The sequence below is a fragment of the Pristiophorus japonicus genome, chromosome 2 (assembly GCF_044704955.1).
Source record: "Pristiophorus japonicus isolate sPriJap1 chromosome 2, sPriJap1.hap1, whole genome shotgun sequence".
Taxonomy (NCBI): Eukaryota; Metazoa; Chordata; class Chondrichthyes; family Pristiophoridae; genus Pristiophorus; species Pristiophorus japonicus.
Window position 1 is genome coordinate 104,557,525 of NC_091978.1, and position 22,953 is coordinate 104,580,477.

The 22,953-nt window shown below is 48.6% G+C and overlaps 1 protein-coding gene across 2 annotated transcripts in view; it reads left to right on the forward strand.

Annotated features, from left to right (window-relative positions):
- LOC139240186 (NAD(P) transhydrogenase, mitochondrial-like) overlaps positions 1 to 22,953 on the forward strand; it is a 286,175-nt gene that overhangs the window by 86,817 nt on the left and 176,405 nt on the right. For both annotated transcript variants that reach the window (XM_070868615.1, XM_070868624.1), the window contains exons 5-6: positions 918 to 1,005; positions 19,478 to 19,566. In XM_070868615.1, the coding sequence (XP_070724716.1) occupies positions 918 to 1,005; positions 19,478 to 19,566 (177 nt within the window). The remainder of the gene's footprint in view (positions 1 to 917; positions 1,006 to 19,477; positions 19,567 to 22,953) is intronic.

Genomic DNA, 22,953 nt, shown 5'->3' on the forward strand with positions numbered 1-22,953 from the left:
CCCTGAAAACACTCTACTATTGTTGATTTTATCTCTGTCCTCTGCTCCCAACTTGAGGAAATGGGGACGGTTATTACATAATATGATGGTTCATTTGCCATAGATGGGTTTTCCTTTTGATGCTGGGTTTGATCAGATAAATTTAACACAGTCCTAAATTTAAATATTAAAATGATGGATGTAGAATAACAAGAAGAACTTTGTAGCTCTTCAGTAAATATGACATGTGAGGATTGTTGCATTCCTTTTGAAATTGGGTTAGGTCTATTTTAAAGGTGGCTGCACAGCCTCCAATCTTAACAATGCCTTTGAGCGTTAGGATTTATGGGCAGTGGCAGGGAATGCAGTGTCCTGTGTAAAAAAAGCACCGTTGTCACTAAATGCAATATAATTGCTAAAAACGATCATTTGTTATTTGAAATGACTTACTATTCCTTTTGGCACGTAGAGTGCTTGAGGGAGAAATTCAGGTACCCATTTTTCCAAGACGTCTGAAATATGACTGACCACAAATGGGTATTGGACAATTTTTAGATGCCCCTGGTGGCCGCTTAAAATGCATGTTAAGCACCATACATATGTAAATGAGGGGCCTAACACGTGTTTTAGGATAGGCCTTGTCCTAAATTGGATGGTGCCGAGTAGGGCGTCCAACCTGCTCCACTCGGGATTCTTCAGTGGTCATTGCGGCTAAGTCAAGTTCGATGTGGAGTGAAATGAATCCCCTTGTAATAGGTAAGCTGCTTCTGGAGACGCAACAGGAAGTGGCAGCTCGCCCAAATTATTAAGATGAGGTCTGAGGCCCAATTTAGATCAGGCCTTGGGCCTCTCGGGTTATGCACCTGGAACAGGCCGTGCCACTTCTATCCTCTTGTGTCTAATTGGAAACTGATTTACTGTTTCTCTGTTTCTGACAGATATAAAGCAGTAGTTTTGGCTGCAAATCACTTTGGGCGTTTCTTCACAGGCCAAATCACAGCTGCTGGCAAGGTTCCCCCAGCAAAGGTAAGATTGGCAGAACTTGACAGGTAAAGTGCAGCTGTTCAGTTTGCATAATTGTATGGCGTTGCAGGTGTTCAGTGATGATGCAGTTTACCTTCATTAAAGTTCTTTTATTGTCAGGTTACTCACCTCAATAACTCACTTTGATATAAAGTAGATCAAGTGATAAGAACTACAGATCAGTTGCTATTTAAAAAAAAAGAAAGTCCAAATAGTTTGCTTGCACGCAAGCTTAAAAAAAACCTCGAGTGAAACCATTGTGCTGTGCGTTGTAAAACAGTTAAAGAGTAACTCAATGCCTGCTTTGTAATAACTGCAATTGAGCTCACTCCGTACTTCTTGTAATAAAAAATCTTTGAATCTTAAACGGCTCTTTTGTGTGCAATTTCTCCCAGGGTTGGAATTGCAAATTGGAGTAACCTAGATGCAGTTGGATACTGTGGCTCCTCACATGATACATTGCTTGTCTTCGCTGGAAGGGGAGGGACTAAGTATTCCTCGAAGGAGGGCAAATAGATTCTGAGTTGGTGTGAAATTAAAAGTCTAATTCAGAATACTTTTATTTGCATGCGTTCTTGTTTGGATTGCTGTGGTGAGAGAATGGCACCCGATGTGGGCAGGAATTCCAACAGGATTTGTGGTAAGGGAGGCACAATCAAAATAATGGGGTGGGGAGGAATGAGATAATACACTGTTGACAAAGCAGTCTTTTGTTACATGTTGTGCCTTGAATTTGTCACAAGAGAACCGATTAAAATAGTAAGAGAGTTACAGACAGAATACCATTGCACAAACAACTTTTGTTGTTTTTACTTACAACACAAAGGTTTGCTGGTGATTAACAGCTTGTAAATTCTGCGACGGTTTTGAACACAAACCGTACGATAAACTGTATAATAGCTAGGACAGACTCGTGGAATAAGTTAAAAGGGGATGTCACTGAAGCAGGCAATATAAATGGATTCAAAAGGCGATCAGTTTGTGGAAAGAGAAGGGTTTGAGGGATATGGCAAGGAGACAAGTAGGTGGAGTTAATCTAGCATAGAGGAACAGGCTTGTTAGGTCTAATGATTACTTCTTGTTGCTAAAAATTCTACTCTAAAGTCACGTTATAGTGTACACATTGCAATAACCATGAATCAGCTCGTTAGGTTTAAGGTAACAGTTTTCAATAAGAAATATCAGTTATTGTGAATAAAAATAATTTAAATATTTTTGTGAAGACAAATCAGTATTCTATAGTTTGGCCTTTTGAAGACAAAGGTAAAAGGATTAGACAGTATGGGGCTGAAATTGAGGGTCCCAATAAGGCCTGTTATCGCCGGAATGTGACGGCCATGCGGCGGAATCCAATGGCCACCGATTCCTGGTCGAATGGCCGCCGCCAGCCAAATTCAGTAGGTGGGATTTTCTGGCAGTCCCCACTTCCGCCCCGCCGCTGCCGAACGACCGACCGCCGGGACCCCCACCTCCGTCGATATTCAGCCCAAAAGATCGAATCCCCGCCGACCGGTGCCCCCGATAGCTCCTTCTGTCGGTGCATCTTCTCTTCTGATTGTGAGCCCTGGCTGCACGGCGGCCGTTAAAGGCAAAGGCCCACTGCCGTGGCCACCATTTTTTTTTTGCTGGCTGACTTCCATGTCGGCCAGACTATTGTGCCCCCAGGTTCGGCTGGGTCAGCCAACAGGCTGCCTGGCACCCCTATTTGGATGCCAGGCCGCTGGCCCAGCCGAAACCCTCCCTGGTGGCCCAGTGGTTGATCCTAAATATTCGCCAATTCTCTCCCCTTTAAAGCAGGGGAGAGACGTGGTGACGCAGACGTGCAATTACATCACCACCACTCTGCTGCTGAGTGACAGTGGCGAAGAATCTGTCTCACCCCACTTCCGTCCCTCACCAGCACTTACCGCCGCACTTCCGCCCCCATTATGACCGGCTTCTGGTCTGCTCCGATAAAAAGGACAAACAGATGAAAATCGATCAAGAGCCCGCCTCATTGGACCCGACGGTAAAAATGTTTAAAAATAGAATGTGCGGCAACTTTCTGGTGGGCATGAATTTCGGCCGCTATATGCAAAACCTTAGTAAACAGAATGGGGGGTTATTTTGATGAAAGGGTGAAAACAGGCGCCACGCGGGTGCTGTGCTAATAAGATTAGCCTGTTTGAAAGTCTGATGTTAGCACACTATTTGGGCCCAATTGCTGATTACCATCATTTGAACTTGCCTGGAGGCGCTCAACCAGAAACCAGAAATCACTCGAGCGCTGATTAGAAGCAATTTTCGTGGAGCAGTATATGTGGGCTCCACACACCCACTTCCACAGGATGGCTTATGGACCGAGTGAGAGGGAGCACTGGTTCTCGGACGCAGCACTGCAGGTCCTGGTGGAGGAGGTCCAGTGAAGGAGGGATGTCCTGTACCCACAGGTTGTGGAAGGAGGCCACCTCGCCCTCCTGTCCCTCTTTCCTGCAGCAGCTGGTCCTGCTCCGTCTCCCATTCCTCGTCTGGACAAGGGGGACCCCTAGCCAGATGTCCATGACCAAGCACTCCCCTTTCTCCTGGTGACTATAAGAGTAGCACAGCACTTAATCTTTTTAGGTGAAGTGCTCAGAGAGGTTCTGGAATAAATGTTGATAAGATTGTTAGTGAAGTCTTGACAAACTGTCTTAGAAAGTCTCCCGATGTGTTTCAAAAGTCCTCTTCAAACTTCCAGCAGCAAGTAAATAGTAAAAGGTGGGTATGCTCTTACAACTTGTTTACTCCTATTCAACTGGTCACTGTTCGGAAAAAGCGTTAGGTCAACTGCTATCCACCAGAATGCCATACAGTCTCTTTAATGAGCGCTAGTAGGCAATTTAAGTGGCAATCAGCCCCTTAATGATCCTCCGGGCGGCTGTTCCTATCGCGCTTCAACTCCTTTACCGAGATGGCGTCTTGTGCTAAACACAGCCTAAACTGGCATTTCAGCTCAAGACACCATCTGCACCACCTCGGAGGCTCTTTATCAGGAACGGTAGCATAGTAGTTTTTCTACTTACGCGGCTCGGTGTCAAATTTTTAATCACATATCCTATGAAGCGCCTTGGGACATCTCACTACGTTAAAGGCGCTAGATAAATACAAGTTGTTGTAGTTACTGGACTAGTAATCCAGAGACCTGGACTAATGATCCAGGGACGTGAGTTCAAAGCTCACCATGGCAGCTGTGGAATTTAAATTCAGTTAATTAAATAAATCTGAAATAAAAAGCTAGTATCTGTAATGGTGACAATGAAACTTCAGGATTGTTGTAAAAACCCAACTCGTTCACTAATGTCTTTTAGGGAAGGAAATCTGCAGTCCTTATTTGGTCTGGCCTACATTGACTCCAGACCCACAGTAATATGGTTGATTCTTAACTGCCCTCTGAAATGGCCGAGCAAGCCACTATAGTTGTAACAAACCGCTACAAGAAACAATAAGAAGAACAAAATTGGATGGACCACCCGCCATTGGCACTGGCTTCGGACACAACAACGTCACACCCAGCCCAGTCAACCCGGCAACGTCCACCTTACTAACATCTGAGGACTTGTGTCACACTTGGGAGAGCTATCCCACAGACTAGTCAAGCAAGAGCCTGACATCGTCATACTCACAGAATCGTACCGTTCAGCCAATGTCGCAGACTCCTCCATCACCATCCCTGGGTATGTCCTGTCCCACCGGCAGGACAGACCCACCAGGGGTGGCGGCACAGAGGTATACAGACAGAAGGGAGTGGCCCTGGGAGTCCTCAACATTGACTCCGGACCCCATGAAGTCTCATGGCTTCAGGTCAAGCATGGGCAAGGAAACGTCCTGCTGATTATCACCTACTGCCATCCCTCAGCTGATGAATCAGTACTCCTTCATGTTGAACACCACTTGGAAGAAGCACTGAGAGTAGCAAGGGCACAGAATGTACTCCGGATGGGGGACTTCAATGTCCATCACCAAGAGTGGCTCGGTAGCACCACTACTGCCTGAACTGGCCGGGTCCTGAAGGATATAGCTGCCAGACTGGGCCTGCGGAAGGTGGTGAGAGAACCAGCACGAGGGAAATACCTACTTGACCTTGTCATAAGAACATAAGAACATAAGAATTAGGAACAGGAGTAGGCCATCTAGCCCCTCGAGCCTGCTCCGCCATTCAACAAGATCATGGCTGATCTGGCTGTGGGCTCAGCTCCATTTACCCGCCCGCTCCCCATAACCCTTAATTCCCTTATTGGTTAAAAATCTATCTATCTGTGATTTGAATACATTCAATGAACTAGCCTCAACTGCTTCCTTGGGCAGAAAATTCCATAGATTCACAACCCTCTGGGAGAAGAAATTCCTTCTCAACTCAGTTTTAAATTGGCTCCCCTGTATTTTGAGGCTGTGCCCCATAGTTCTAGTCTTCCCGACCAGTGGAAACAACCTCTCTGCCTCTATCTTGTCTATCCCTTTCATTATTTTAAATGTTTCTATAAGATCACCCCTCATCCTTCTGAACTCCAACGAGTAAAGACCCAGTCTACTCAATCTATCATCATAAGGTAACCCCCTCATCTCCGGAATCAGCCTAGTGAATCGTCTCTGTACCCCCTCCAAAGCTATTATATCCTTCCTTTAGTAAGGTGACCAAAACTGCATGCAGTACTCCAGGTGCGGCCTCACTAATACCCTATACAGTTGCAGCAGGACCTCCCTGCTTTTGTACTCCATCCCTCTCGCAATGAAGGCCAACATTCCATTCGCCTTCCTGATTACCTGCTGCACCTGCAAACTAACTTTTTGGGATTCATGCACAAGGAGGTTGACGGGACTGGCTCTGCAGGGGCCGGGCGTGGAGGTCGTCCTCTCGGCTTACGCCGATGACGTGCTCCTCGCGGTAGAGGATCCCGCTGACCTGCGGAGGATGCGTGAGTGCCAGGAGATTTACTCGGCCGCGTCCTCCGCCAGGATCAACTGGGAGAAATATTCCGGACACCTGGTGGGTCAGTGGCGGGTGGACTCCCTGCCGGAGGAGCTCAGGCCTTTTGCCTGGAGCACGACCCATCTCCTCTATCTGGGAGTCTACCTTAGCCCCGACGAGGGAGCCTGGCCGGCGAACTGGCAGGAGCTGGAGGCCAAGGTCGCCGCTCGCCCAAGGCGCTGGACAGGACTGCTCCGAGTGCTGTCCTACAGGGGTCGAGCGCTAGTCATAAACCAGCTGGTGGCCGCAATGTTGTGGTACCGGCTGGTCACTTTGACCCCTCCCCCTGCGTTTGTCGCCAAGATACAGAAGAAGCTGGTGGACTTCTTCTGGAACAACAGGAAGCACTGGGTCTCTGCTGCGGTCTTGAGTCTCCTGCTTGAGGAGGGCGGTCAGTCGTTGGTGTGCGTCAGCGCCCAGCTCGCGACTTTCTGTCTTCAGACCCTGCAGAGATACCTTTACGTCGAGCCCCCTCCTAGGTGGTGTGCTCTGGCGACGTATTTCTTCTGCCAGCAGCGCGACCTCAATTATGACACGCAGCTCCTGTTTGTGAACTTGGGGGTGCCAGGACCGCCCTCCGGGAGCTGCCTGTCTTTTACAGGGAACTCATCAGGGTCTGGAACAAAGTCTCCACCAAGCGCAGCTCTCCGCCGGCTGGAGTGGCGGCCGTCCTGCAGGAGCCACTGCTCGGGAATCCGTACCTCCACGACCGAGGTTTTATGTGGCGGTCGGAAGAGAGGGCTGTGGCTGGTGAGGTGACCAGGGTCAGGGACCTGCTCGATGGCGGAGGAGCGGGCTGGATGGCGCCAGACACGCTGGCGCGGCGCCTAAACTCTGCCAACGTCTGCCACGCGACTGATGCCATCGAGTCGCTAAAAACAGCTCTGGGCCCTGACTCCGTTAGGTGCATCGAGGAGGCTCAAGCACGTGGGGAGATCCCGTCCGAACTGACCCCCGTCCGGACGGAATTCCTCATCGGCGCCAAACCCCGGAACCTCCCTCGGGGGCCGGCGCCTCACAACTTGAGCCGCCTCGGGGAAATCCCCTCCGTGCCTTTCAGTTCCGCGCGGATGGGTTTCCTGTACGGGCTGCTCCTGCACACCCTCAACTTTGCCATCCGCGCCTGCCGTCCGGACACGCCATGGCGTACCATCTTGCCGTCCGGAGGAGGCGGGGGTCCCCGATGGAGGGCACTCTACGCAGGGGTCCTCCCACTATTCATCGGGGACTTGGCCTGGAGGGTGGTGCACGGAGCAGTGCCGTGCAACAAATTTTTAAGCCGGTTCACGGACTCCCAGGCCGCCTGCAATTTCTGCGGTCTGGAAGAGTCCGTGTTCCATGTTTTTATGGAATGGACAAGGTTGCAGCCCCTGTTTTATTATTTGAAGGGGCTGCTCCTGAAATTTTGGCTGCACTTCAGTCCCACTCTCCTGATCTTTGGGCACCCTGTGCGGAGGGGAGCGGGTAGGTCCGAAGGCCTCCTCGTGGGACTGCTCCTGGGCACGGCCAAGGGTGCCATCAGACGGTCCAGGCAGCGGGCGGTCGAGGGGGTCGTTCAACCTGACTGCCTGCCTCTCTTCCGCTCTTACATCCGGTCCAGGGTGTCCTTGGAGATGGAGCACGCGGTGTCCACCGGTACGCTCGCGGCCTTCCGCGAGAGGTGGGCACCGGAGGGACTGGAGTGCATCATCACGCCCGGCAACCAAATTTTAATTTGATTTTACGTTTTAAAGTTTAATTTGTTTTAATTGCCGGTGCTTTTAGTGTCCCCCTCCCCTTTTATAGGGGGCACTGGAAAAAGTTTGATTTTCGCGCCCCAAAAAAAAAACCCCAAAAAAAAGGAAAAAAAAAGGGGCCTTGAAAATGTCTGCTGTGTCACCCAGGCGGGTGGCACGGTTTAATGTTTATGGTTATTTTCAGGTAAACTCAAAAGAGTTTCATGCAAAAGGAGGTTGACGGGACTGGCTCTGCAGGGGCCGGGCGTGGAGGTCGTCCTCTCGGCTTACGCCGATGACGTGCTCCTCGCGGTAGAGGATCCCGCTGACCTGCGGAGGATGCGTGAGTGCCAGGAGATTTACTCGGCCGCGTCCTCCGCCAGGATCAACTGGGAGAAATGTTCCGGACTCCTGGTGGGTCAGTGGCGGGTGGACTCCCTGCCGGAGGAGCTCAGGCCTTTTGCCTGGAGCACGACCCATCTCCTCTATCTGGGAGTCTACCTTAGCCCCGACGAGGGAGCCTGGCCGGCGAACTGGCAGGAGCTGGAGGCCAAGGTCGCCGCTCGCCTAGGGCGCTGGACAGGACTGCTCCGAGTGCTGTCCTACAGGGGTCGAGCGCTAGTCATAAACCAGCTGGTGGCTGCAATGTTGTGGTACCGGCTGGTCACTTTGACCCCTCCCCCTGCGTTTGTCGCCAAGATACAGAAGAAGCTGGTGGACTTCTTCTGGAACAACAGGAAGCACTGGGTCTCTGCTGCGGTCTTGAGTCTCCCGCTTGAGGAGGGTGGTCAGTCGTTGGTGTGCGTCAGCGCCCAGCTCGCGACTTTCCGTCTTCAGACCCTGCAGAGATACCTTTACGTCGAGCCCCCTCCTAGGTGGTGTGCTCTGGCGACGTATTTTTTCCGCCATCAGCGCGACCTCAATTATGACACGCAGCTCCTGTTTGTGAACTTGGGGGGCGTCAGGACCGCCCTCCGGGAGCTGCCTGTCTTTTACAAGGAACTCATCAGGGTCTGGAACAAAGTCTCCACCAAGCGCAGCTCTCCGCCGGCTGGAGTGGCGGCCGTCCTGCAGGAGCCGCTGCTCGGGAATCCGTACCTCCACGACCGAGGTTTTATGTGGCGGTCGGAAGAGAGGGCTGTGGCTGGTGAGGTGACTAGGGTCAGGGACCTGCTCGATGGCGGAGGAGCGGGCTGGATGGCGCCAGACACGCTGGCGCGGCGCCTAAATTCTGCCAACGTCCGCCACACGGCCGATGCCATCGAGTCGCTAAAAACAGCTCTGGGCCCTGACTCCGTTAGGTGCATCGAGGAGGCTCAAGCACGTGGGGAGATCCCGTCCGAACTGACCCCCGTCCGGACGGAATTCCTCATCGGCGCCAAACGCCGGAACCTCCCTCGGGGGCCGGCGCCTCACAACTTGAGCCGCCTCGGGGAAATCCCCTCCGTGCCCTTCAGTTCCGCGCGGAGGGGTTTCCTGTACGGGCTGCTCCTGCACACTCTCAACTTTGCCATCCGCGCCTGCCGTCCGGACACGCCATGGCGTACCATCCTGCCGTCCGGAGGAGGCGGGGGTCCCCGATGGAGGGCACTCTACGCAGGGGTCCTCCCACTATTCATCGGGGACTTGGCCTGGAGGGTGGTGCACGGAGCAGTGCCGTGCAATAAATTTTTAAGCCGGTTCACGGACTCCCAGGCCGCCTGCAATTTCTGTGGTCTGGAGGAGTCCGTGTTCCATGTTTTTATTGAATGCACGAGGTTGCAGCCCCTGTTCCATTATATGAAGCGGCTTCTCCTGAAATGCTGGCTGCACTTCAGTCCCACTCTCCTGATCTTTGAGCACCCTGTGCGGAGGGGAGCGGGTAGGTCCGAAGGCCTCCTCGTAGGACTGCTCCTGGGCACGGCCAAGGGTGCCATCAGCCGGTCCAGGCAGCGGGCGGTCGAGGGGGTCGTTCAACCTGACTGCCTGCCTCTCTTCCGCTCTTGGTGTCCTTGGAGATGGAGCACGCGGTGTACACCGGTACGCTCGCGGCCTTCCGCGAGAGGTGGGCACCGGAGGGACTGGAGTGCATCATCACGCCCGGCAACCAAATTTTAATTTGATTTTACGTTTTAAAGTTTAATTTGTTTTAATTGCCGGTGCTTTTAGTGTCCCCCTCCCCTTTTATAGGGGCACTGGAAAAAGGAAAATTTGATTTTAGTGCCCCAAAAAAAACCCCCAAAAAAGGAAAAAAAGAGGGCCTTGTAAATGTCTGGTGTGTCATCCAGGGCGGGTGGCACCGATTAATGTTTTTGTTTTGCAGGTAAACTCCAAAAAGAGTTTCATGCACAAGGACCCCCAGGTCCCTCTGCACCGCAGCATGTTGTAATTTCTCCCCATTCAAATAATATTCTCTTTTACTGTTTTTTTTTCCAAGGTGGATGACCTCATATTTTCCGACATTGTATTCCATCTGCCAAACCTTAGCCCATTCGCTTAACCTATCTAAATCTCTTTGCAGCCTCTCTGTGTCCTCCACACAATCCGCTTTCCCACTAATCTTTGTATCATCTGCAAATATTGTTACACTACACTCTGTCCCCTCTTCCAGGTCATCTATGTATATTGTAAACAGTTGTGGTCCCAGCACCGATCCCTGTGGCACACCACTAACCACCGATTTCCAACCGGAAAAGGACCCATTTATCCCGACTCTCTGCTTTCTGCTAGCCAGCCAATTCTCTATCCATGCTAATACATTTCCTCTGACTCCGCGTACCTTTATCTTCTGCAGTAACCTTTTGTTTGGCACCTTATCGAATGCCTTTGGAAATCTAAATACACCACATCCATCGGTACACCTCTATCCACTATGCTCGTTATGTCCTCAAAGAATTCCAGTAAATTAGTTAAACATGATTTCCCCTTCATGAATCCATGCTGCGTCTGCTTGATTGCACTATTCCTATCTAGATGTCCCGCTATTTCTTCCTTAATGATAGCTTCAAGCATTTTCCACACTATAGATGTTAAACTAACCAGCCTATAGTTACCTGCCTTTTGTCTGCCCCCTTTTTGAAACAGAGGCATTACATTAGCTACTTTCCAATCCGCTAATACCTCCCCAGAGTCCAGAAAATTTTGGTAGATTATAACGAATGCATCTGCTATAACTTCCGCCATCTCTTTTAATACCCTGGGATGCATTTCATCCGGACCAGTGGACTTGTCTACCTTGAGTCCCATTAGCCTATCCAGCACTACCCCCCTAGTGATAGTAATTATCTCAAGGTCCTCCCTTCCCACATTCGCGTGACCAGCAATTTTTGGCATGGTTTTTGTGTCTTCCACTGTGAAGACCGAAGCAAAATAATTGTTTAAGGTCTCAGCCATTTCCACATTTCCCATTATTAAATCCCCCTTCTCATCTTCTAAGGGACCAACATTTACTTTAGTCACTCTTTTCCATTTTACATATCGGTAAAAGCTTTTACGATCTGTTTTTATGTTTTGCGCAAGTTTACTTTCGTAATCTACCTTTCCTTTCTTTATTGCTTTCTTAGTCATTCTTTGCTGCCGTTTAAAATTTTCCCAATCTTCTGGTTTTCCAGTAACCTTGGCCACCTTATACGCATTGGTTTTTAGTTTGATACTCTCCTTTATTTCCTTGGTTATCCACGGCTGGTTATCCCTTCTTTTACCGCCCTTCTTTTTCACTGGAATATATTTTTGTTGAGCACGATGAAAGAACTCCTTAAAAGTCCTCCACTGTTCCTCAATTGTGCCACCGTTTAGTCTGTGTTTCCAGTCTACTTTAGCCAACTCTGCCCTCATCCCACTGTAGTCCCCTTTGTTTAAGCATAGTACGCTCGTTTGAGACACTACTTCTTGACCCTCAATCTGTATTACAAATTCAACCATACTGTGATCACTCATTCCGAGAGGATCTTTTACTTGGAGATCGTTTATTATTCCTGTCTCATTACACAGGACCAGATCTAAGATAGTTTGCTCCCTTGTAGGTTCTGTAACATACTGTTCTAAGAAACAATCCCGTATGCATTCTATGAATTCCTCCTCAAGGCTACCCCGTGCGATTTGATTTGACCAATCGATATGTAGATTAAAATCCCCCATGATTACTGCCGTTCCTTTTTCACATGCCTCCTTTATTGCCTTGATTATTGCCCGCCCCACCGTGAAGTTATTATTTGGGGGCCTTTAAACTACGTCCACCAGTGACTTTTTCCCATTACTATCTCTAATCTCCACCCACAATGATTCAACATTTTGTTCATTGGAGCCAATATCGTTTCTCACAACTGCCCTGATATCATCCTTTATTAACAGAGCTACCCCACCTCCTTTCCCTTCTTGTCTATCTTTCCGAATTGTCAGATACCCGTGTATGTTTAATTCCCAGGCTTGGCCACCCTGCAACCACGTTTCTGTAATGGCCACCAAATCATACCCATTTGTAATGTCCTCACCAATCTACCTGTCGCACATGTATGTGTCCATGACAGCATTGGTAGCAGTGACCACTACACAGTCCTTGTGGAGACAAAGTCTCGTCTTCACACTGAGGATACCATCCATCGTGTTGTGTGGCACTACCACTGTGCTAAATGGGATAGATTCAGAACCGATCTAGCAGCTCAAAACTGGGCATACACGAGGCGCTGTGGGCCATCAGCAGCAGCAGAATTGTATTCCACCACAATCTGTAACCTCATGGCCCGGCATATCCCTCACTCTGCCATTACTATCAAGCCAGAGGACCAACCCTGGTTCATAGAGGAGTGTAGAAGAGCATGCCAGGAACAGCACCAGGCGTACCTAAAAATGAGGTGCCAATCTGGGGAAGCTGCAACACAGGACTACATGTACGCTAAACAGCAGAAGCAGCATGCTACAGACAGAGCTAAGCGATCCCACAATCAACGGATCAGATTAAAGCTCTGCAGTTCCGCCACATCCAGTCGTGAATGTGGGTGGGCAGTTAAACAACTAACGCGAGGAGGAGGCTCCATGTATATCCCCATCCTCAATGATGGCGGAGCCCACCACGTGAGTGCAAAAGACAAGGCTGAAGCATTTTAAACCACCTACAGTCAGAAGTGCCGAGTGGATGATACATCTTGGCCTCCTTCTGAGGTCCTCACAGATGCTAATCTTCAGCCAATTCGATTCACTCCACGTGATCTCAAGAAACCGCTGAACGCACTGGATACAGCAAAGGCTATGGGTCTCAGCAATATCCCAGCTGCCGTGCTGAAGACTTGTGCTCCAGAACTAGCCGTACCTCTAGCCAAGCTGTTCCAGTACAACTACAACACTGGCATCTACCCGACAATGTGGAAAACTGCCCAGGTATGTCCTGTCCGCAAAAAGCAGGACAAATCCAATCCGGCCAATTACCGGCATATCAGTCTACTCTCAATCATCAGCAAAGTGACGGAAGTTGTCATCGAGAGTGCTATCAAGCGGCACTTACTCACCAATAATCTGCTCACTGATGCTCAGTTTGGGTTCCGCTCGGCTTCAGACCTCACCACAGCTTTAGTCCAAACATGGACAAAAGAGCTGAATTCCATAGAGGGGCGAGAGTGACTGCCCTTCACATCAAGGCAACATTTGACCGAGTGTGGCATCAAGGAGCCCTAGTAAAACTGAAGTCATTGAAACATAGAAACATAGAAAATAGGCGCAGGAGTAGGCCATTCGGTCCTTCGAACCTACACCGCCATTAAATAAGATCATCGCTCAGTACTCCTTTCCTGCTTTCTCTCCATACCCCTTGATCCCTTTAGCCGTAAGGGCCATATCTAACTCCCTCTTGAATATATCCAATGAACTGGCATCAACAACTCTCTGCGGTAGGGAATTCCACAGGTTAACAACTCTCTGAGTGAAGAAGTTTCTCCTCATCTCAGTCCTAAATGGCCTACCCCTTATCCTAAGACTGTTTCCCCTGGTTCTGGACTTTCCCAACATCGGGAACATTCTTCCTGCATCTACCCTGTCCAGTCCCTTCAGAATCTTATACGTTTCTATGTGATCCCTTCTCATCATTGTAAACTCCAGTGTATAAAGGCCCAGTTGATCCAGTCTCTCCTAATATGTCAGTCCAGCCATCCCTGGAATCAGTCTGGTGAACCTTCGCTGCACTCCCTCAATAGCAAGTACGTCCTTCCTCAGATTAGGAGACCAAAACTGAACACAATATTCCAGGTGAGGCCTCACCAAGGCCCTGTACAACTGCAGTAAGACCTCCCTGCTCCTATACTCAAATCCCCTAGCTATGAAGGCCAACATACCATTGGCCTTCTTCACCGCCTGCTGTACATGTATGCCAACTTTCAATGACTGATGAACCATGACACTCAGGTCTCATTGCACCTCCCCCTTTCCTAATTTTCCGCCATTCAGATAATATTCTGCCTTCGTGTTTTTGCCACCAAAGTGGATAACCTCACATTTATCTGCATTATATTGCATCTGCCATGCATTTACCCACTCACCTAATCTGTCCAAATCACCCTGTAGCCTTTTAGCGTCCTCTTCACTGAAGCAGGTGCAAAATTCACAAGAAACCTCCCCCCCCCCGTTGTGTTTGGGCTCATTCGAAAGGAAATTTAATTTGGAACTATCTACCGAAAAGTTTGGAACTCTGAAGTGCTTATGAAAGAAACTACAAACTTTAATAGAATTTTGGATTTTAAAAGACAAACTCAAGGCTGTGGGCGGACCTAAGGCCCTAGCAGGAAACAGTCTAATTAAATGAAGCTACCTGGGTGTGAGGACTATGTCAACCTGTCTGGAAGAATGAGTATTCGAAAATCCTTCCCCCACAAGAGACATTTACATCACAAAATCACCCAGAGGTAGCTACCCATCAACATGAGTCTGGGCAACCATTTCAGCATATACATCACAAAGAGGCCCAATCCAGCCTGTATGCGAAAGACTAAGCACAAAAGGAGATTGCAATTATCAAACTAATATTTCCATCAGGAAACAGTTTTCAAACATCAACTCACCCAAAACATATCAACTTTTAATGAGCCCACCAAAATATTACAAAGAAGAACCAAGCCCGCCAAAATTATACAAAGGATTTTGAACAGTTTTGGCGCCAAGATTAGAACACTGAAATCGTATAACTGGCCCCTGTTTTCAACAGAGGTTGGGTGGTTACTAGGTAGCTACAAGGCTGCAACTACCTCAGATGCCATACTACACAGGGTTGCTAGGTAGCTACAAGGCTGCTACTACCTCAGATGACACACTACGCTGTGTGATCACGACAAGGAGAGAAACCAACGCGACAGTTGTAAATTAACTTCTCCAGCCTCGAAGTCCTGAAGTCCTGAAGGAAGGAAGAACATCACCATCGCGGCAGCGACCGACCACAGTCAACGTGGTATCAACGGAAAACCAACCGCGATCTACCATTAACTGTCAAAAGGATTGGTAAGCATAGTCCCTGCATTCCCTGGAGTCCAACCTAGCTAGAATTAGGTATTGGGAGGGGGGGATATAATTTACTGTAACCCCCTTTGAATATGTTATGTATGGTTCTTTATTAGAGTGATTGTAAGTTTAACCTTGTACCTTTCCTTGTATTGTTCTTTATTAGAGTGATTGTAAGTTTGGCCTTGTATTCTCTCACTCGAGTAATAAGCTTGTATTACCTTGACTGTAATAAAAACGAAGTTCTTTTGCATCAAAACAGTGTCCATTGCACTTTTGTCACCCCCGCCAAATAAATCCAGAGTACAGAACCCAAGGGAGTGGGAGCAATTCGAAACCACTCAAGTTGGTCAGAAGGGAACCTGATCCCCTCATAGAGACCAGCCCCCTTACATCACAGCTCACACCGCCACCCAGTTTAGTGTCATCTGCAAACTTGGAGATATTACTCTCAATTCCTTCATCTAAATCATTAATGTATATTGTAAAGAGCTGGGGTCCCAGCACTGAGCCCTGCGGCACTCCACTAGTCACTGCCTGCCATTCTGAAAAGGACCCGTTTATCCCGACTCTCTGCTTCCTGTCTGCCAACCAGTTCTCTATCCACGTCAGTACATTACCCCCAATACCATGTGCTTTGATTTGCACACCAATCTCTTTTGTGGGACCTTGTCAAAAGCCTTTTGAAAGTCCAAATACACTACATCCACTGGTTGTCCCTTGTCCACTCTACTAATTACATCCTCAAAAAATTCCAGAAGATTTGTCAAGCATGATTTCCCTTTCATAAATCCATGCTGACTTGGACCGATCCTGTCACTGCTTTCCAAATGTGCTGCTATTTCATCTTTAATAATTGAGTCCAACATTTCCCCACGACTGATGTCAGGCTAACCGGTCTATAATTACCCGTTTTCTCTCTCCCTCCTTTTTTAAACAGTGGTGTTACATTAGCTACCCTCCAGTCCACAGGAACTGATCCAGAGTTGATAGACTGTTGGAAAATGATCACCAATGCATCCACTATTTCTATGGCCACTTCCTTAAGTACTCTGGGATGCAGACTATCAGGCCCCGGGGATTTATCGGCCTTCAATCCCATCAATTTCCCAAACACAGCTTCCCACTTTATAAGGATATCCTTCAGTTCCAGCTTCTCACTAGACCCTCGGTCCCCTATTTTTTCCGGAAGGTTATTTGTGTCTTCCTTCGTGAAAACAGAACCAAAGTATTTGTTTAACTGGTCCGCCATTTCTTTGTTCCCCATTATAAATTCACCTAAATCTGACTGCAAGGGACCTACGTTCGTTTTTCACTAATCTTTTTCTCTTCACATATCTATAGAAGCTTTTGAAGTCAGTTTTTATGTTGCCAGCAAGCTTCCTCTCATACTCTATTTTCCCCCTCCTAATTAAACACTTTATCCTCCTCTGCTGTATTACAAAATTCTCCCAGTCCTCAGGTTTGCTTTTTCTGGCCAATTTATATGCCTCTTTCTTGGATTTGACACTATCCTTAATTTCCCTTGTTAGCCACAGTTGAGCCAAGTTCCCCATTTTATTTTTACTCCAGACAGGGATGCACAATTGTTGAAGTTCATCCATGTGATCTTTAAATGTTTGCCATTGCCTATCCACCATCAACTCTTTAAGTATCACTCGCCAGTCTATTCTAGCCAATTCACGTCACATACCATCGAAGTTACCTTTCCCGAAGTTCAGGACCCTAGTCTCTGAATTAACTGTGTCACTCTCCATCTTAATAAAGAATTCTACCATATTATGGTCACTCTTCCCCAAGGGGCCTCGCACAACAAGATTGTTAATTTAGTCATTTCTCATTACACATCACCCTGTCTAGGATGGCCAGCCCTCTGGTTGGTTCCTTGACATATTGGTCTAGAGAACCATCCCTAATACACTCCAGGAAATCCTCCTCCACCGCATTGCTTCCAGTTTGGTTAGCCCAGTCAATATGTAGATTAAAGTCGCCCATGATAACTGCTGTACCTTTATTGCACGCATCCCTAATTTCTTGTTTGATGCTGTCCCCATCCTCATTACTACTGTTTGGTGGTCTGTACGCAACTCCCACTAGCGTTTTCTGCCCTTTGGTATTCCGTCGCTCCACCCTTACAGATTCCACATCATCCAAGCTAATGTCCTTCCTTACTATTGCATTAATTTCCTTTTAAACCAGCAACGCCATCCCACCTCCTTTTCCTTTCTGTCTATCCTTCCTAAATGTTGAATACCCCTGGATGTTGAGTTCCCAGCCTTGGTCACCCTGGAGCCATGTCTCCGTGATGCCAATTACATCATGTCCGTTAACAGCTATCTACGCAGTTAATTCGTCCACCTTGTTCCAAATACTCCTCGCATTGAGGCACAGACCCTTCAGGCTTGTCGTTTTAACATCCTTTGCTCCTTTAGAATTTTGCTGTAATGTGGCCCTTTTTGCTTTTTGCCTTGGGTTTCTCTGCCCTCCACTTTTACTTTTCTTCTTTCTATCTTTTGCTTCTGCCCTCATTCTACTTCCCCCTGTCTCCCTGCATAGGTTCCCATCCCCCTGCCATATTAGCTTAACCCCTCCCCAACAGCACTAGCAAACATTCCTCCTCGGACATTGGTTCCGGTCCTGCCCAGGTGCAGACCGTCCGGTTTGTACTGGTCCCACCTCCCCCAGAACCGGTTCCAATGTCCTAGGAATTTGAAACCGTCCCCTCTGCACCACTGCTCAAGCCACGTATTGATCTGAGCTATCCTGCGATTCCTACTCTGACTAGCACGTGGCACTGGTAGCAATTCTGAGATTACTACTTTTGAGGTCCTACTTTTTAATTTAGCTCCTAGCTCCCTAAATTCGTCTTGTAGGACCTCATCCTGTTTTTTACCTATGTCGTTGGTACCTATATACACCACGATAACTGGCTGTTTACCCTCCCTCTTCAAAATGTCCTGCACCCGCTCCGAGACATCCTTGACCCTTGCACCAGGGAAGCAACATACCATGCTGGAGTCTCAGTTGCAGCCGCAGAAACGTCTATCTATTCCCTTTACAATAGAATCCCCTATCACTATAGCTCTCCCACTCTTTTTTCCTGCCCTCAATTGGATTCGAGGGGAAAACTCTCCACTGGCTGAATTCATACTTAGCACAAATGAAGTTGTTTGTGGTTGTTACCGTCTCAGCCCCAGGACATTGCTGTAGGAGATCCACAGGGCAGTGTCCCAGCCCTAACCATCTTCAGCGTATCTGCAGCAATGACCTGCAGCAACTCACCAAGGCTTCTTCTGCAGCATCTCCAAACCTGTGACCTCTACCACCTAGAAGGAGAAGGGCAGCAGGACCATAGGAGCACTACCACCTGCAAGTTCCCTTCCAAATTACACACCATCCTGACTTTGAAATATATCGCTGTCCCTTCATTGTCGCTGGGTCAAAATCCTGGAACTCCCTCCCTAACAGCACTGTGTTATCTTTACCACAAGGACTGCAGCGGTTCAAGAAGACGGCTCAACACCACCTACTCCAGGGCAATTAGGAATGGGCAATAAATGCTGGCCTTGCCAGCAATGCCCACATCCTGTGAACGAGTCATAAAAATAAACAAAGGAGCCGGTGAAAATCGTCCCGAAGAAATTTTAGGAACAATAAAGGCCATCTTATGGCAGTTTGAAACAAAATTGAAGGCATCAGACTAAAGTTTTTTCCTCTTATCTTGCTTCCCCTTTTTCCTCTGCCCCATCTAGTTATCTTTATCTCTCTGTCCCTTTACCCTCTCTCTTTAATCTCCCACTTCCCTTCTACTCTCCCTTTCGCTTTTATACTCTCTCTCCTCCTTATTTCTTCCTTCCCTTATCTCTATCTCTCTCTCTCCCTTCCTTTATCTCTCTGAAATTGAGGTATTCAGCCATGAACTGAGACTGGCGGAAAAGACTTCAGAGGCTGAATGGCCTACTCCTGTTCATATGTTCTGTGTCTCTCGCTCCCCCCCCCCCACCGCCTCCACTTTCTCTGCCCTTGTCTGTTTCCCCTTTGTCTCTGCCCCATTCTCTGTCCTCCCTTCTCTGCTCTTTTCTCTCTCCCCCTTTCTCTTCCCATTCCCTCTCCCCCTTTCTTTCTCTTCCTTATCTTCCGTGCTCTCTCCAATCATCTCTCTGTTCCCATTTTTTTGCTTAACTCTCATCTCTGAGAATGTCAATGTCGGAATCAAAAACGTGAAACTAGCACAAATTTCTTTTTGTCAAATTATATTTAATGTAACTTTTTGAAACCAAAGATGTGCAGCAATGACCTTTGTATTTTTGCCTTGATGTAGGTCCTGATTATTGGTGGCGGTGTCGCTGGCCTCTCTGCAGCAGGTACTGCAAAATCAATGGGAGCCATTGTCAGAGGATTTGACACAAGGTACTTTTAATTTTCCTTTTGAGGGCTGAGATACTTTTTGTTGAGTATGGAGAAAGAGTCAGATTGAATACTGTGAGCTCAAAGTAAAGTGTGACCGTAGTCTTTTATTGCAGGTCTCCAGAATGCCTCTCCAACCTGTGAAGACTTCTTAAATACCTGTCCTCCCAAGGGATTATGGGATCCCTTGGGACTCCGGGGAATGAGCCCTTTGGTGGCTGTACAGAGTAAATACAAGTCCACATATATAACAACACTCCCCCCCGCGCCCCCCCAAAGTCAATCGTATAACTATTTACAATGTGAGTTGATCTGGGGCCCTTCTTGCCCTGGTTGATCGTCTTGGTGTGAAAGCTGGTGTTGTTGAATCATTTGTTGGCCCTCACTGGGCTGCTGTGCAGCTGGCCTTGCTGGGCTGCCTGGTGTGTTGGGCCCTGCTGGGCTGCTGTGGGTGATGGGTTCTGCTTCGTGGTCAACCGTGGTGCCGGTTGCCACTGGTGTGTGTGTTGGGGGATCAAAAAAGGTAGGGTCCAAGGTGGGTTGCTCAGGGTAGTCCGTGAATCTGAGTTTGATTTGGTCCAAGTGTTTCCGGTGAATGAGTCCATTTGAAAGTTTAACCCGAAACATCCTGCTCCCCTCTTTGGCCACGGCAGTGCCGGGAGGCCACTTGGGGCCTTGTCCATAATTTAATACAAATACAGGATCATTGACTTCAATCTCGCGTGGCACATTTGCACTAGCATGGTATGCACTTTGTTGAAGCCGCCTGCTCTCTACCTGTTCATGTAGATCAGGGTGAACTAACGAGAGCCTTGTCTTAAGTGCTCTTTTCATGAGCAGTTCAGCAGGTGGGATCCCAGTGAGTGAGTGGGGTCTCATGCGGTAGCTATGCAGGACTCGGGATAGGCGAGTCTGCAGTGAGCCTTCAGTTCCCTCTTCAAGCCTTGCTTGATGGTTTGCACTGCTCTCTCTGCCTGACCATTGGATGCTGGTTTAAACGGGGCAGATGTGACATGTTTGATCCAGTTACAGGTCATGAATTCTTTCAACTCAGCATTGGTAAAACATGGCCCGTTGTCGCTCACCAGGACATCTGGTAAGCCGTGTGTGGCAAACATTGCCCGCAGGCTTTCAGTGGTGGGAGCAGACGTGCTAGTCGACATTATCTCATTCAATCACTTGGAGTACGCGTCTACAACCACAAGGAACATTTTACCCAAGAACGGGCCTGCACAGTCGACGTGTAACCGAGACCATGGTTTGGACGGCTAAGACCATAAGCTTAGCGGCGCCTCCCTGGGTACATTGCTTAACTGCGAGCATGTATTACATCTGTGAACGCAGGACTCTTAAGTCCGCATCGATACCGGGCCACCACACGTGGGATCTGGCTATGGCTTTCATCATTACGATGCCTGGGTGGGTACTGTGGAGGTCATTGATGAAGCTGTCTCTGCCCTTCTTGGGGACCACTACTCGATTGCCCCACAGAAGGCAGTCTGCCTGTATAGACATTTCATCTTTGTGCCGCTGGAACGGCTTTATCTCTTCCCGTTTTTCCACTGAGATACTGGACCAGCTCCCGTGAAGCACACAGCTTTTGACTAGAGATCCTGGCTTGTCCAGGTTTTGATCTGCCGGGCAGTGACGGGTGATTGCTCACTCTCAAATACTTTCATAGCCATGGCTAGATCTGCAGGCTGCGCCATTTCCACCCTCGTGGTGGGCAATGGCAGCCTACTGAGAGCATTGGCGCAGTTTTCTGTGCCTGGCCTGTGACGGATGGCGTAGTTGTATGCGGACAACGTAAGCGCCCATCTCTGGATGCGGGCCGATGCGTTGGTATTTATCCCTTTACTCTCGGAAAACAGGCCTTATGGTCAGTTTCCAATTCGTATTTTAGCCCAAACAGGTATTGATGCATTTTCTTTACCCCATAGACACACGCTAACGCTTCTTTTTCAATCATGCTGTTGGCTCTCTCGGCCTTAGACAGACTCCTGGATGCATAGGCAATGGTTGCAGTTTCCCAAAATCATTAGCTTGTTGTAATACACACCCAACGCCATATGATGACGCATTACATGCTAGTACCAAACGCTTACATGGATCATACAACAGAAGCAATTTGTTTGACCATAACTATTTTCTCGCTTTTACAAAGGCATTTTCTTGGCTTTTGCCCCAAACCCATTCGCCCCCTTTTCGTACTAAGACATGTAGTGGTTCTAGCAGTGTGCTGAGACCCGGTAAAAAGTTATCAAAGCAGTTCAAGAGTCCCAGAAACGACCGCAGCTCCGTCACGTTCTGTGGCCTCGGTGCGTTCTCGATTGCCTCCGTCTTAGCGTTGGTGGGCCTGATGCCGTCCACTGCAATCCTCCTTCCCAGGAACTCCACTTCAGGCACCAGGAAAACGCACTTGGAGCGTTTTAACCTGAGCCCCACGCGGTTGAGTCGACTAAGAACCTCCTCCAGGTTCTGCAGGTGCTCGACTGTGTTCCGACATGTGACCAAGATGTCGTCCTGGAAGACCACAGTGTGCGGGACCGACTTCAGTAAACTTTCCATGTTTCTCTGGAATATCGCCGCCGCTGATCGGATTCCAAACGGGCATCTGTTACAAACAAAAAGATCTTTGTGCGTGTTGATGCAGGTGAGGGCCTTCGATGATTCCTCCAGCTCCTGCATCATGTAGGCTGAAGGCAGATCCAGCTTCGTGAATGTCTTTCCTCCCGCCAGCGTTGCAAAGAGGTCGTCGGCTTTTGGTAGTGGGTATTAGTCCTGCAGGGAGAAACGATGATCGTTACTTTGTAATCGCCACAGATTCTGACAGTGCCGTCTCCCTTGAGGACTGAGACAATAAGTCTGGCCCACTCATTGAACTCGATTGGTGAAATGATGCCCTCTCGTTGCAGCTGGTCTAGCTCGATCTCTACCCTTTCTCTCATCATGTACAGTATTGCTCTCGCCTTGTGATGGATGGGTTGCGCCCCCGGAATTAGGTGTATCTGCACTTTTGCTTCTTGGAATTTCCCGATGACTGGTTCAAACAGCGAAGGAAATTTGTTTAAGACCTGGGCACACGAAATGTCGTCAGCGGGCGATAGCGCTCGGACGTCGTCCTAGTTCCAGTGTATCTTTCCCAGCCAGCTCCTGCCGAGCAGCATGGGACCATTGCCCGGTACCACCCAGAGTGGTAGCTTGTGCACCGCTCCATCGTAGGAGACCTTTTGGTAGCACTGCCAATTACAGGAATCAGTTCTTTAGTGTAAGTTCTTAGTCTCGTGCGAACTGGAGTTAAGACTGGCCTTGAGGCCTTGTTGCACCACAACCATTCGAAAGTCTTTTTGCCCATGATGGACTGGCTCGCGCCCGTGTCCAGCTCCATTG